Raw genomic sequence first — 16,226 nt, forward strand, 5'->3', positions numbered from 1 at the left:
ACTTCAAATTTCCTCCTTTTTGACCTCCTCGAATGTTCAGAGCATTTTTTTTTCAACATCCAGCACTTGGCTACCGTGTTACCATTCCACTTCCCTTGATATCTCATTTCCATTTTTTTATATGTTGGTGACATCCTTCACCTTGTTTCTCACTAAAATCTCCTAAATTATTGAGGAAATATAATTTAGATGGGAATGAAGGAAATGTAGTTTGACACTCATGTTGCAACCAATCTGTTTGAAACTTAGTTTCATTTCAACATAATTTGGACCTCTTTTATTTCCAATAAAATTGAAAACGACGTTTCTGAACGCATTCCAGCCATCCTTTACATTTCCATTCCTAGATTTCTCGAACTGCCTGTCCGTCAATTTTAGAATTTGTAGGCACTGAATATATGTTTTAATTTTTTCATAGATTAATGAAGCAAATTTAATACAAAGGTATTTAAAGCACTCACTGCCTTTATCTAGAGCTTTAAAAAGTAAAATTGTTTCATTAAACATAATTTCACTCGTTTCAGTATATCTACGAAACATCACTATTATTCTGTACTCTCGCGGGAAAATGAGAACTGCTGACACACTTCACTTTTACACGACAATGAATAACACAAGACTGAACCTACAAATTTAAAACGACTTTTAAAGCGTTATCTCTGAAAGGTTTTAAATGTGTCGTCTCACAGGCTGGATCGCACCCCGATAAATCTGTATACCTGACCCTGTGTCAATTAACTCTCGTGGTTTGTTTCAATAGCAAGCTCTTAAAATAGTAAATATTTCCTTCAATACATTTTTATGGTCTTAAAACACTTAGATTTCAATATCGTTTATAGATGATGGCTTAATTCAATAACGGCCGACTTGATGCTCCCTTCGCTTCTTTGTAAAGAGAAGCGAAGCGAGCATCAAGTCGGCCGTGACTCAATATAGAAGGAAGAATATTGTCACATTTTAAGTAGTAAAGTTGAAACTATAAACTGTCGTGCCTTTCAAATAATTGTTTTTAACAATTGTCAAGTGCAGAAAAATAATAGTGATTTGCCATATTATGAATAATATTAGAAAACATAACATTTTGAATTGTGAAAAATTCTGACATACACGAAAACGGATTTCATTTTTGCAATCAGCATGAAATTCTGCTTCAGAAACATTATTTTAAAAAACATGCAGACCAGTGTAATTATTTACTCAGAAAAAATACTACAGGTCCAATATTTTTGTAGAAGTGAATAATAGTGTAGTGTTGAGAAACTCTCATGAACAGTCACGGGACATGAACCAAAAGGCAGTGGGATCGGCAGGCATAAGTAGGTGATATCAGTTGGTGAGAGAAAGTCACATGCCATTTATTAGATGACAGGTATGGACGGTGATGGTTGTTTCTCTGTTCACAAGTTTTGTGATATTTATAGAGGGTGGAGTCGTCCTCTGTGATCTGACGGTTACCATGCTGGCCGTTTGAGCCGAAGTTTGCGAGTTCGAACCCGTCCGAGGACGATGTATTTTAAAGGGCGATAAAATTCTTAGCAAGAGTTCCTTTAGCAGGAAAATAAGTTACTCTGGGAGGCTCGTATCGTAGATTTACAGCCTGTAAGACAGTCATGTCAATTGATGCCCATAGGAGCAAGCGCGCGCTTTAGAGCTCGGGAGAGCCTGAGCGCTTTACAGCGGAAAGGAAAGAGACAGACGAAAGAGGTAGTATATACCATTGGTCGAGCTATATTCAGGGATGGCCAGAACTAATTCAATAGATAAAGGGAAGAAAATTGATTAAAACTGTATCCATGTTAATTTTTACATTTTTCTGAGAAGTATAAGTGCATTATGAGAATGTAAGTTTTAATTTTAATGCTCATTTTTCTCAAGTTTGATGTTTTTATTCAAAAGAAATATTTTCTCAACTTATTTTTTTATAGAAAAGTGAAATTTTCAGATATATGTCTATTTATTTAGTAGCCTGACAGAATGTTTTCGTAAATCTAATATACGGTAAATACATATTACTGAAGATAGTGTATTGAAAATTTTGAAAATATTCGCATGGAAATTGTTTGTAAGGAAATTAATTAACAAAGCAACTACTGTTATATGATAAGCAAAAGATACGTGCCCATGTGTTGTAAAAATGTTATCTCTATAGCTTCAGCACATTTCGAGAAAATAATTTAATATTCTGATGATAGGGAGTTGCTCACTAATATCACCTTAAAAGCATAATGCGATAAGAGTTTTGTTATGGAATATTAGTTACACTTAAAACATATACAGCACCTAGGTAACTTTGCTTTGTACTGTAATATTGTTTTGATTACTTTGTTGATTACTTTTATAAGGATAAAGGTACCATCAATATCAATTCCAACTTATCATATCATACTCAATCTCTTTTTTTGGGATATCATTTTCTTTATGAATGATGTGTTTCATCCATTTAGTACAGTATAATTGTACTACTATGGAATTTATATGAATATTCCTTCTTAACTCTTTATTATGTTATTAACGTTTAAAACACAACTACAATATTAAGAAATTGGTAATAGTACTTTTGTTTTACAGACAATATAGATAATATCAAACAGAAAGAAGTCATGTAAAAATAACGACATAAAATTTCACGTTCCGTTTGAAGTTTGTGCATCACTGTTTTCTTAATCCAACAGGTTGCTTATTCATATACACAACCCTTCCTTTTCCATACTTAGCGCTTGATGTCCGCGCACGACAAGGTCAGAAAAATGCGCTTGCTTTGACATCACTGCTGTAAGAGAACACTGTGATTGAGTGACAAACATGATCAACAATGACTTCAACGCTATTTACCAAGGGAAAGATCAGTGAGAATAGGTTCTCAAATGAAATAGTAGCTGGTCCAGCGTTATCTCCTCCCCTTCCTTCCTGCCTTTTTGCTTCTCCGACTCTGCATGGCCTGTATTGTTCCTGGAGTTGTGAAGAGCAACGACGCCTAGACATTATTGTATAAGACGTAAGAAATGGTGTTGAATATGTCCGCTGAAAGTGCTGTTCATTGTTGCAGGTTGCCGGTGGTGAGTGATTGCTCGCCGCAGCAGACGCCGCGGGTCAGCTCCAACAATAGCAGCAGCAGTAGCAGCAGCAGCGGTGGGGCGGCCTCAGCGGCCAGCTCGGGCAGCGCAGCTGGCATGGCCGTGTCCCGCGTGCCCTCGCCCCCTCCTCCAGAGGTCAACACGCCCGTTGCCGAGAACTGGTGCTACACTCAGGTAACATTTTGTTTCATTACCTCCTTCCTCCTGTCTTCTCGCATCTCTCTGTTCTTTTCCTCTCCTTTCTTCCCCCCTACCCCGACCTCTTTTTGTTCTCTCTTTAACACCTACTCTTTCTCACGTCTCATTTCCCTTCCTTTCCTTCTTTGTTCTTTTCTTCTTATTCTCTTCTCACGTGTTTTCCTTCTACCTTCTTTTATTCGCCCCTACTTTCTTTTAGTTTCCCCTTTTTCTTTTATCTCTACTACTCTCCTATATACCTTTTCCTTTTCATCGTTCTCGGCGGTCTAGCGGTTACCATGCTGCCCGTTGGATCTGAAATTCGAGAGTCTAGACCTAGGATGATGATTTTTAAACGGCGATAAAATCCCTAGCATGGCTTCCCTATGGAGAAAAGTAAAACTGGAAGATCCTTGTCGTAGATTTACGCAAGATAAAAATTTCCGTCTCTGATAGAAAACTCCAAGCAAAATTAGTCGGTCATTTCTCATTCATGTTTTTGACATCGAATAACATGCGCGGTTGAAAGCTTCTCTTCTCTTCTCTTCTCTTCTCTTCTCTTCTCTTCTCTTCTCTTCTCTTCTCTTCTCTTCTCTTCTCTTCTCTTCTCTTCTCTTCTCTTCTCTTCTCTTCTCTTCTCTCCTCTCCTCTCCTCTCCTCTCCTCTCCTCTCCTCTCCTCTCCTCTCCAACCCTACATATTTTTCTTCTACCCTCCATCTTTCTCGTGTTTACTTTCTCCATACCATCCTCTGTCTTTTTCTCCTGCCCATTCTTTTCTTCTCCTTCCTCATTCTTCTCGTCCACTTATTTTATTTAATACGAAATTAATTGGCGAAATGGTATTTAGTGAAATTAGCCCGAGGAATCTCCATGTGATTGCCTGACATTCGCCTTACAGCTGACAAAAGCCCCAAGAAAAAATCTAACCACTTAATCAGCCCAAGTGGACCCTTTATTACCACCACCATCACCAACGCACAGTCTTGGAAGAGTTGTGACGTATCTAAGGCCATAATGTGTTTTTCATCTGATTGACAAATTTTTCTGCGATGTGAGTTCTACATGAGGCAGTCCTCCACCAACACAGGACATCACATGCGAAAGCACAACGGACAAGCATCCATGCCGTAGGCAGGATTCGAACTTAACGAGAATGGCTTTTACGCAGAGCATAATAGGATAGCTATTGTGCAGACTTGATGCAGCTGATAATTTTGCTCCATTTGGTTTTCATCTGCTTAAAAAATATGAGTGGACAAAAGTTTTCACCGAGTTAACTATAGGTAAAGAAAGAGAGGAAGCTACTGGATTCTGATTTTCCAGACAAAGTGCCCAAACTACGAAAGCATTATTCGTTCCCCCTCTCTGAGTGAACTTTTAAGTTCTAGCAGAAATAATGTAATGATAATGGAAGCAGTATAGTAGATCAACTGTCAGTTACAGTGTTTATGTCCGCCTTTGCATCTGAGGAGGGAATAGAGATAGGATGTAGTGTATCCTCTGCTTAAGGTTCACAACAAATTCCTATTGAACCTGCTAGAAAAATTTGAATTCATAACAGGGGGGCTGCGGAGCTGCAGCACCCCCAGACATTTGTGGCTCTTGTCTCGTTTTATGTTGTGAAATACATTTATTATACAGTCTCTAGTTAGCGGCTCGAATTTTTTAAAAATTTCTCTCTCATTGAAATGCACGCAATCGTTAGTGAAGTCACTTCCTCCCCTGGTGCTGCCAGAGCGAAACGAGAGACAAGGACGGATTGTTGAAGCCACTTCCTCCCCTGGAGCTGCCAGTCTCGTCTCGGATGCTGTGCGCGTAGCTTTACCCCCCCCCCCCCCCCCGCTGCCCCTCGCCGTGAATCCAGAGTTTCCAGGCGCTGCAAAATTTGCAGCAGTTTGTCAGTAGCGCGCAGTTTTAAATACATTTTCTTCAATGTTGTGAGTATAACAAGTGCAACAATGTTTAATTCTGTACAATATTTACAGTCTATTCAGTTCAGTACCTTAACAATTCAGGAGAAATATGAAATTAAGTGCCCATCATTTGAATCTCATAATGGAAAGAGCCGCTAAACAAAATAGCCTACAAAGCCCGCATATTTTTTTTATATTTTATCCAGTATCCCTGCTTTCTTCTCTCGATCTCCACACAGTCTGTATTAGATTAATGTGTTTCAAAGACAATTCCATCAGCTGGGGCAACAAGATGGAGTTTTAAAATAGGAACAGTAAATGTTGTTCATGAGAAGAAGGAGCCATTGCTAGAATGTTTTCAAACCATAATGGAATCTGAAACATCTAACAACATCACAATAAATGAGGCAAGCGCCCTGGTGCGTACTCTTGAAGATCTTGAATTCAATTTCTGGCTCAGTTTTTTTTTTTTTTCATTTATTGATGTATCATGTAGATATATTATGCAACCAACTACAACATCGCCAGTTAGATATTTCTAAGGTTCAAATCTGCATATAAAAAATTAAATTATGGTTTATTTCACGACACTCGCAACTGCAAGGGTTATATCAGCGTCGCCGGTGTGCCGGAATTTTGTCCCGCAGGATTCTTTTAAATGCCAGTAAATCTACTGACATGAGCCTGTCTCATTTAAATGCAATCGACCTGGGCCGGGATCGAACCCGCAACCGACTATGCTACCGAGGCCGACTCTGCATATTATCAAGCTTTGTTGATGCCATACAGACAATACGGAATAGTACACAGTTGAGCAGCAAGATCTGTGAAAATGAAAACCCTAAAAAGCGTCGTAAGATCGAAGAGATTTAGACAAGGGTTGCAGTAACCAAGGAAGTGTGTGACCTCATTATCACACAAGCTAACACCCGATTCCAGTTCATAGATCGTCTGATATTATCTTCTCTTATGTGTCAAGAAAAATTTGAATGCTACAAAAGCTCATTTCCTGAAAATGACCGAAATGTATGTGTGAAGCTTTTTCCAGTGTTCGATAAAGACAAACTAAAAACGGAACTCACTGTGTTGTATCAGAGACAAGAATTCAGAAATATCATTGACGTAGTCAAGCTCTTGCAGTTTCTTCTATCTGAGAACTTGCAGGCCTCATTTTCAGAAGTTGTGGAACTACTACGCATAGCTATCATCATACCAATGACAGCTTCCGAACCAGAACGTTGCTTTTCGTATTTGAAGAGAGTAAAATCCTATCTCAGAAATACGATGAGAGAAAAGAGATTGACCGCATTAGCTATGTTTTCCATTGTACAGACTATGTTAAACGACATATCGAATTTTAATAAGAAGATTATTCAAAAGTTTGCAACCTACAAGACAAAGCGCATGGAACTAATCTTTAAATAATGTAAGTTGTATGGCTTATTTTTGTATGCAGCCCCCCCCCCCCCTGAATTCAATACCCACGAGCCGCCACTGGATCATAGAAATTCTAACACTTTATTCGACTCAAATTTCTTTATAGAAGCAGCTCAGTGCTGTGAATTTAATCAATTGGCGTAAATTCTGTGTCATTACATTACGACTTAGATTTCATCTTGTCTGTTTTGCTCAACACAACAAACCACCACAGCAGAAGAACCTGATCGTCTGCTTTCCATGTGGGACACTAGTGAAAGTTCTGGTTATAAAGACGATATTAGGGCAGGTTCGAACCTTCGGCCTCGGAGCATGGTCAGTAGTAAAGGGAACCTACTGTATTGTACTGTCTCACCCAGGAGAGTTTCATGTGGTCAAAGGCATACCTAGCAAACAAACAAGTAGTTGATACTTGCTTGATTACATAATATATTATACTCTGTATATACAGTATAACTAGAATATAGTTTATGCCACCATCTCTTTTTAGGCTTTCGAAAATAAGCATCGCTTCAGAGAATGTTAAAAGTTTTAGGAGACTATCATAAGACGATTTAGCTGTTGCACTTTACTTGTAGTAGTTCACTGCACTTTTAAGCTACAATGGATAATAGGATTCCAAGACATTTTGTACCTGAAAACTTATGCTGGTGGACATTTTGTCACACTAACAGTTGATACTAGCGTACTTTTGGTAATATACCCAATATCTACCAGTGGGCTTTTGGTTATATGTTCAATAAATACCAGTGGACTTTTAGTCATATCCTCTCAATGCGTACTAGATTACTAGAGTAAAAATATAGACTATTCACTGTTAATATATTTCTATATTTATGTATAGTAATCTTGCTGGCTTTGAATCAGAGATTACCAGAATTAATTTTTCTAAGACTTCTGACGAAGTTGTGGCAAGAACCCTTAAATACTGGAGGTATTACCTTCAGATAACAGGACACAACACACTCAACCTGCTTATCGACACTGTTGACTGTTGAATATGAACATTCTAACAAAAGCCTATTTATCTCATTTCCATATGTCAGTGGAATAGCTCACTCTCTCACTGACCCACTCAATTGTAGGAATGGAATTAATAGGATACTGATACTTTATTTTTCAACCTCGCTATAAAATGTTAATTATATTATAATTATGTATTAAGTAATTGTAAAAACTAGTAATTTTTATATACTTTTTTTTAGGTTGAGCCATATAATTATAACTAACAATTCTGCACCTTGTATTAGTACGATTCATGTAAATAACCAAAATAGACCAATTGCGTATCCAACAATTATTCAACTATAACTATTATAGGAAAGGAAAAACAAAAACATGTAGTATTACTCTGTAAAAAAAAGAAAAAGAAAAAAAAAACACAATTTTTACGTGCATGCCAAATGCACCATAAGTAATGATGAAGATTCCATCATGGATATTGCTCACTTGAAGGTATGTAAAAATGAACTCCGAGCAAAATTAAAAGAACATTGTTCAGCTGTATTAGGAAGCCAGGAGACTAATGGATGAAATCCAGTGGTTCGCTATAAAGAACAACAGTTTTAAGAATTTGCGTTTATAAAAGCGGTACTCTAAATTCTTTAGAGGTACTGTACATTTATTTCATTTAAAGATATATTTAACATAATAACTTTCAAATATTATAGTGAAATTATTATATCGACAAAGAGACAACCTTGCCAATTCCGTAGGACATTTCAGTAAACAGTTCCTTAACACATTAGTATACACATGTTTTCTCGTTTTTTTTCCCCTGTTTTTTTTTTTTTCTTTAAACCTTACCAATTCCATAGAAAATTTCAGTAAACAGTTCCATAACACATCAGTACACATGTATTTTCTTCTTTTTATTCTTTAAACCTTACCAATTCCGTAGAAAATTTCAGTAAACAGTTCCATAACACATCAGTACACATGTGTTTTCTTCTTCTTTTTTTTTTTTTTTAAACCTTACCAATTCCGTAGGAAATTTCAGTAAACAGTTGCTTAATACATCAGTACACTTGCTAAACACATCAGTACACGTGTTCTCTTGTTTTTTCCCCTCTTTAAAAAAAAATTAACAATTCAATAGGAAGTTTTAGTAAACAGTTGCTTAACACATCAGTACACAGGTTTTTTCTTTTTTTTTTTTTTTCTCTCCTTTTTTTTTTTAACCTTATCAATTCCGTAGGACATTTTAATAAACAATTGCTTAATAAATAAGTACACAGTTTTTTCTTGTTTTTCCTCTTTTTTTTTAATTGTTTGTATTTATGTTTTTATTTATTCACGCGTGTTTTTTGTATTAAAAGTATTATGATGCAAAAAAGAAGTATTTCCATATTTTTGTATAAATGTACGCTTTTAGCATCCTTGATACTGAAAAAGTTGTTTTTGGGTACGGCGTTTGCATATGCATCTGTCCATCGTGTACTGCGACTTCTCCTAAACTGTTATACCTGTTCGGACTTCATTCATATTCATTATCTAAGAGTCAATTTATCCGAGAAAGATGCACATGAAACGTAACTTATAGTAAAAATATTGACATTAAAAAATTGAAATCCAAAACACAAAATGGTGATGAATTCAAAAAGAGCACAAACGATTTGTTTGGTGTCTTGCATAAGTTGTTCAGTAGGTTGAAGTAAAATGGGCTGCTCATTGAATTTCCAGGCCCCTTTGTTTCTTAGAAATATTGTATGAAGAATTATTTGTTTTTCTGATGCAAATACATACTTTCCAGGTCTTTTAACTAGTGTTGTGGGATTTAATCGATTAATCGATCAATTTCAGTTGTAAGATTAATCGATCAAAAATATTTAATCGAATAACCGAGCCGATTAAAATTAATCGGTTGTACTTGATATTAATTATTATTTTGTTGATGCAAACTCAGACTAAAAACTCCGACAACATTCGTCTCTCAGAAATTGCTTACTTCAAAGCACAATAGTACCGTTACAGCAAATTTTTGCACAAACACTTCAGAAAGAGATGTAGATATGAGGAGAGTGACCTGTCCACCCCTATTAAAAGTTTAAACACAATGGAAAAACTCTTAAGCTTCATGATTTTATGGTTTTTCAGGAAAACTTTCACCTTGTTGTCAGCTCGTCTTACTAGCATATGAAATACATACTTTTCTTGGATTCGCCCTTCTCATCCCTTAGCTATGGCTACACTGCGTGCAAGTGAGAGAGTAACTATCTTCTTCTGCTTCTAAAATTTTGTAACCCGATTGCAGTAGGGGCCAGTCTGCTGTTTTGTTGCAGTTTCTTTGCTGAGTTTGTAGATGTGTGTGTTCAGTTTGCTAAAGAAAAAATAGATTTCTGTGGCCTGTGAAAGTGAAAACTCCAATTATAACATATGAGAATTTGAGAGGTAAAGAGGTAAACTCAGTGAAATGTTTGGATTTAAATTGAACAATCGTGGAGAAGTGCTTGACAGAAAAAAAAAAGTTTTTTTCTTGTTTAGTGATGAAGGAAACATTGTTACTAAATGTAAAGCGGCACTTATTTCTGAGCATGTGAATGCACTCACATGTTTAAAATCATGAATGAAGCAGTATTAACTAGGTGTGTTTTCATACTTTTTAAATTTTTGTTCGTCTCAAAATTCCCGGAGAAATTGTCATGCAATAAATAAGCTCATAATAAATATGTTAGTAAATGACTAAAGTAGTTGTTTTGTAATGTATCGATACAGTATATACATATATACAACATTTATAGTAATGCTTATCACCGAACACAAGTTAAATTTAACAATAATTGTGTATTACAGTATATTAAAACATTTTTTCAAATAATCAAAACTCGATTAATCGATTAAACCGAAATAGTTAATCGATTAAATATTTTGATCGATCGACAGCACTACTTTTAACACTGAGCAGCTCTTGTCAAAAATTGAATTTGTTACGCGATACTGAACCAAACCGAAGTCTTAATATCTTTCAACATTTGCATCACTTTTAATTGCTGAGTTTTGCAAGTCTAAAAAAGTACTGTATTAGAAACGGTCATAATATACATACAGGTATTTTATGTATATTTATGAATAATTAATTACATACGTACCGGTATTTATCTACTTAAACTGTACAATTTATAAACCCAGTCAAATATCTTAATTTTGGGATTATAGATAACATGTACAATCCAGCAAAGGAAAATTAATTTAATATTTTTATTTGGGTGCATATTAGATTGTCATTTAGGTCTTATGAGTAATAATTCAAGAAAATGAACTATGATAGATAATATCATTGGCAAATGGCAACATGAAAAAGAAACAGAATGATTGTGAAGCGCGTAAAATGTGTGAGAAAAAAAGTATGCCACCTTCATGACAATTTTCTTTTATGCACGAATATTTTACATGTACATTTGTTTTATGTTTATGTGTGCCTGACATTGTGTCAATCGTTATTAATAGATGCACTCACAACTTCTGCACATGAGTCTGAATTGCAGTAGTTGTTGATGATAGAATCAATAATGTGATCATAATATTTGTGCGATGTACCAGTTTCTAGATAGTTTCCCATTTAAAAAAATATTACAAGCCATAAGACGTAGAATATGTTCTGTGATTCGTACCTTTTTAAAAACTTAGTAAGCAGTTGGCAATACTATATTGCTTGTTCCTAAGGGCATGTTTTTACAAACCCTTTTCATCAATTCATTCGCAATTCGAGGACTTGATGAAATACAATACAGTCATACGTTGAGTGAGAACTCTTCCGTCAAGTTGACCCGAGCATGTCAGTGTACATTATGCCGGTCGTTAACCAACTTGTGAACCGGTACTTTCACCTACTCTGTTACTAAAATTACTATTTTTGCTAAAGAGTTGTTTTAAACTTCATACCAACAAGCTAACATATCTCGGTTCATGTCCCGCGTACTATACTGCAGAATTGATACAGTATCATACACATAGTTCATTGTGATTTTTGTATTGTTCGCGTCCGTGGCCATTGCTTTTGTAATGCCGTTGTCTATAGCGTCCCACATGCTCTGACCGTCCTGTACAGTTGTGAGGTCGGAACAGAGCATCAACCCCAGCAGCTCTGTGTTACACTTCAACAAAATGCAAAGCTCGGGCGTTGAACTCGTGACCTTCTAGTCTCAAGGCTGGTGAGCTACGGGCACTGACCATCTCTTAGATTGCCGGAGAGGTTCGAGGGATACCTGGAACGAGTTGAATTCGCCAATGCACCCTCTTCATTACAGGAAGCCGTCTCAGCGCTCTCTCTCTCTCTCCCTCTCCCTCCCTCCCCTCCCTCTTCCCCTCCCCCACCCACTCGTGTTTTTTCCCTTCTCGCTTTGTTTTTTTTTTTCATTTCGTCCCTTTCTCTTCTTTTGTCCCATGTTGTCTTCTCTTCCCTTTCACAGTTTCTTTTCTTTCCCATTCCTCTCTTCTTTTCTCTGTTTTCACTTTATTTTCGTTTTCTTTATTCTTATTTCTCCCCCTTTTCTGTTTTTCTTCCTTTTCGTCTCTCATTTTTCCAGATTTCCTGCTGCTTCATTCTTCTTTCTTGCCTCCCCTCTGTCCTCTGTTCTCTTTTTTTCCTCTGTTCTCTTCTCTATTTTGTCCCTTTCTTCGTCTTCTTCGTTCCCATTCCTTTAATTTTCTTCTTTTCCTCTATGTCTTGTTTTCCTCGTTATTTTTTCTCTTTCTTCTTTCAGTTATTTTCTCCCTCTCACTGCTGTGACCTCTCTCGTTGCCTGTTACTTCTCGCTTTCTCTTTGTTCTTTTTTTTCCTGATTGTCTTTCTCTTCCTTTAAGAAATTCTATCAGAGGTAAAATAACATTTTTTTTTATCATCGTGTTATGGTGCTTCTCTACTGTACAAATAGTTTTTTCATCAATTTTTCGTTACCGTTACGAACTAGTTTCTTGGGAGTCTTTCCTTTTCCTCAACTTTCTAACGTAAGTTTCTATACGTGTGAATTTATTTGTTTGAACCTCCCTAACCTGTACATCAGTTTATTGGTTGCTTATTTATGGAATTTCGGTCTATAGACAGAGATTTTTTAAGGGATTAGGTACAACTTACAGCAGTAAAATTTTGAAAATATTCTACTTTTCCCCCCCCCCCCCCATTATTGTATCTTGTACGATAAAAATATTTTTACGATTTAAAAAAATTAAAAAAAAAATTATATATAAATATATATAATTTTTTTTTAATTCAAAATGCTGGCAGTACACCATGCAGTGATGAAACGTTTCCCTCATAACTAAAAAACTATCCAACTTTCTGTGATGAAATTTTGTGTGTATTTATGCATGTCATATCTACAATATGATGCAAAATCAATTATCTACCTTTGATAGATTTTCTGATAAAAATAAATTCATTTTAAAAATGGTCAAATATCAGTATTTTCTTCTAACACAAAATAAAAAAATATATATATTATTTATTAAGGAATGTAGTTGAAAGAGAATGATATTGTAAACATGAATTTCAGCAATAAAATAAAAGAGAGAGAACATGAAAAAGTTAACTAGTTTATAAGTTATGAGGGAAACGCTTCATCACTGCATAGTGAACTGCCACCATTTTGAATTTTCCAAAAAAAAAATATATATATATGTATATTTTTTTTTTATCGTAAAATATTTTTTTCATATAGCAGAAGAACAGTGTTTTACACATACCAATTTTCATTATTGTTCAAGATACAGTGTTTAATATTTCCAAAAATTTTACTGCTGTAAGCTGTACCTAACCCCTTAATTTAGTTTCATGCTCGTGACAAAGCCAAACTTATCCCTGTTTCTTTATGTTCAGTTGAAATTTTGCACGGACATCGTGTATTAAAATGGTATATTACTCCATTATCAATTCTAGTGTTCGTAGGACCTTCGCACAAAGAACTACTGTAAGTTTCTCATGTGAACTTATCGTTCAAAGAGTTTTTCGTGAAAAAAATATTCATTGTATAGATAATTATTCTTTCTCCACCTCTTCCATATTCCCCCCACTTTCTCAGGCCTTCAGTTCTGAGTTCCATAATACTAAGGTAATATTCAATATTGTCATTCATTATTATAGAGGTAATATCATTACATGTAGCTGGATATATCTTCAACTTACAGAAAACCAGAATTTTATTATATTTGAGCCGTTAAGAGCAGCAGTGGTGTAAGTCAGAATTGAGTAATGAGCAGCGCAAAATAACAATTAATATGTCCTTCGTGTTATCTGCTAACTACGAATAGTTTAAATAAATTGAATATTAATTGCTACTTTGTGCTGTATTTTACAGAATGTTTACTTTAACCCTCATTGCTGTAGTCTGTAATGAACTTTGTTTTCATATGTTATATGTAAATACATCACTACAATCATCTTGTATGCTTTACGAAAAATTAAAACAGCCCTTCCGTTTGTGCCATGTTTGGGTATCGTTTAAAACTATTTATTATTGAAATGTGTTTCTGAAAATTACCTCACTTTTCACCGAGAATTGAATGAAAGTAATAGTAGTCTTTTCAGTTTATTACCAGATTCTAGAAATGTTGAACTTCAGAGATTTCAAGACAGAGATGTGTCGTTAACCCCATGCCATTGACCTTAGTATCATGTGCCAAGTGAAGAGTTTTTAATCTTTTCAATCTCAGTAACGCCAATGGCGCCCAGTGGGTTAAAGGTCTATGATTCTCTCTCTCCACTACTACCAACCTCCCTGTTTCTCCACTGCCACCCATATCAGGACGTAGAGTATGAAATTAAATTTCTGAAGTTCTTTGGAAATCCTAAAAGCCTGCTCCCACTTAGCGGAATTGAAACAAAACGTCTGCCACTGCTCACATCTAGTGAAATCGAACTGAACCGATGTGTGTTGCAGTGTAAAATGGATCACACACAAATTCCACAATTTTGGACATTGGCCGAAATCTACGGCTGACCACTAGGATCCAGAATACAAAGCAGAGGTTAAATGAAAATACAGTATGATTGTGGAGAGAATATGGAACAATGATAAATTAAAAAATAAAGTACAATTTGATGTCGGACAAACATGATATGAAAATACATTGAAGAGTAATGAGATGAAGTGGGGGGAAAAAAAAATACATAGTATTATGCAAGTGATTGTGTAAAATGGATAATGAATCTCTCAATACCATTAGACAAATTTTGTTAATGTCCTCATTAGAAAATTTAAGAGAAAGAGGAATGGTTTTGGTTAACTTAAATGAAGTTCCCCTAGCGCCAAAAAGAAGTCCTTTCACTTCCCATGTATTAATATTCATTTTGTATCTATCATAGTTATGTGAAGAGGTGGAAAAAGAATAATTATATATCAAAACAAGAAAAGGAAATACAGAATTCATGGTACTTTTTTCCACTTTACTTGAATAATTTTTCTTCTGAGAGGTGAAATAAAATTTCGTTCTTCTTCACTTCTTTGGATTTTAATTTTTACCTGATTTTTCCATTAATTTATCAACTTCACTCCATATATTATCACAGGAATAATTATTACAGTAGGAGGCCTACTTTAGTGTTTTGTCATACAATAGCAAATAATTCTGAACAAGATTTATCAATTTTTCTTTGTTCATATTATTGAATTGTAATTTTCTGTATACATGCGTACTATTTCATCAGTAACTTTCAATAAACAAATTACCTTACGAATAATGGATATGACTCGTTTGTTTTTTCACAAAGGCTCCATAAAAACACGATCATATCCGAAATAAGAAATTCTGTCCTGGCAGTGGAATAAATATTCTAGCTCATGAATAGCATTCGATTCGCCTCTTTCTGCTATCTTCCATTTACTGTGGAGAGAAATTATGTTCTATTCGATTCTGCTAAGTGGGAATGGGCCTTAACAAGTCTTTAAGTTTCAGAGCGAACAGAGCATTACTCCATGAAACTTTGAGACTTCAATAACATTTCTGCTACACCAATTGTTCATACTTCCCTGTAATCTTGTCCAACATTTTGTTAAAGGAAGACTATAAAAATGCATTATTTTAAGGGGACATTATATTGACGGCCCAGTTCCAAAGGGAAACAACTCAAAATTTAAAGTTTTGAGAAACTTGCATTTTAAAGCTTCATGTTGCTATGAAAAATAGAAGAATTGTTGAAATTACTTCAAATTTTGGTAATGATGTTTTGTATATATACTATAAGTTTCAAATTACAGTATGTTAAAATTAGATTTTTCACAGCAACATGAAGATTTACAATTCAGGTTTCTCAAAACTTGAAATTTTGAATTGTTTCCCTTTTGAACTGGTCCACCAATATATACATATATGCACGCACTGTGTTGGGGTGTGTGTATGTGTGTGTTTTTTTTTTTTCTTTTTTTTTTTTTTTTTTCCACAACATGTCCCGTTACAAAGTAATGCTACATGTTTTAGTTTTCTTTTAGCTGTATGTTCTAACTTAGCAGAAGTGGTTAAAGTTTATTCACTTTCGAAGTTGGAGGTGATTTATTTAATGTTGATAGTGTTTGACGTGTGTGTGTGTGCGTGCGTGCGTGCCCGCCCGCGTTTTTTTAGAGTAATATTCTTTTCTGATAGTGCATGTCATTAAACTTTTTAAATGTAGTTCATAGCAAGGCTGCAGACTTT

General features: G+C 35.2%; 1 protein-coding gene across 2 annotated transcripts in view; it reads left to right on the forward strand.

Annotated features, from left to right (window-relative positions):
- rdx (BTB/POZ and MATH domain-containing protein rdx) overlaps nucleotides 1–16,226 on the forward strand; it is a 277,477-nt gene that overhangs the window by 231,193 nt on the left and 30,058 nt on the right. For both annotated transcript variants that reach the window (XM_069820397.1, XM_069820396.1), the window contains one exon: nucleotides 3,047–3,248. In XM_069820397.1, the coding sequence (XP_069676498.1) occupies nucleotides 3,047–3,248 (202 nt within the window). The remainder of the gene's footprint in view (nucleotides 1–3,046; nucleotides 3,249–16,226) is intronic.

This window comes from Periplaneta americana, chromosome 3 (assembly GCF_040183065.1).
Source record: "Periplaneta americana isolate PAMFEO1 chromosome 3, P.americana_PAMFEO1_priV1, whole genome shotgun sequence".
Classification (NCBI taxonomy): domain Eukaryota; kingdom Metazoa; phylum Arthropoda; class Insecta; order Blattodea; family Blattidae; genus Periplaneta; species Periplaneta americana.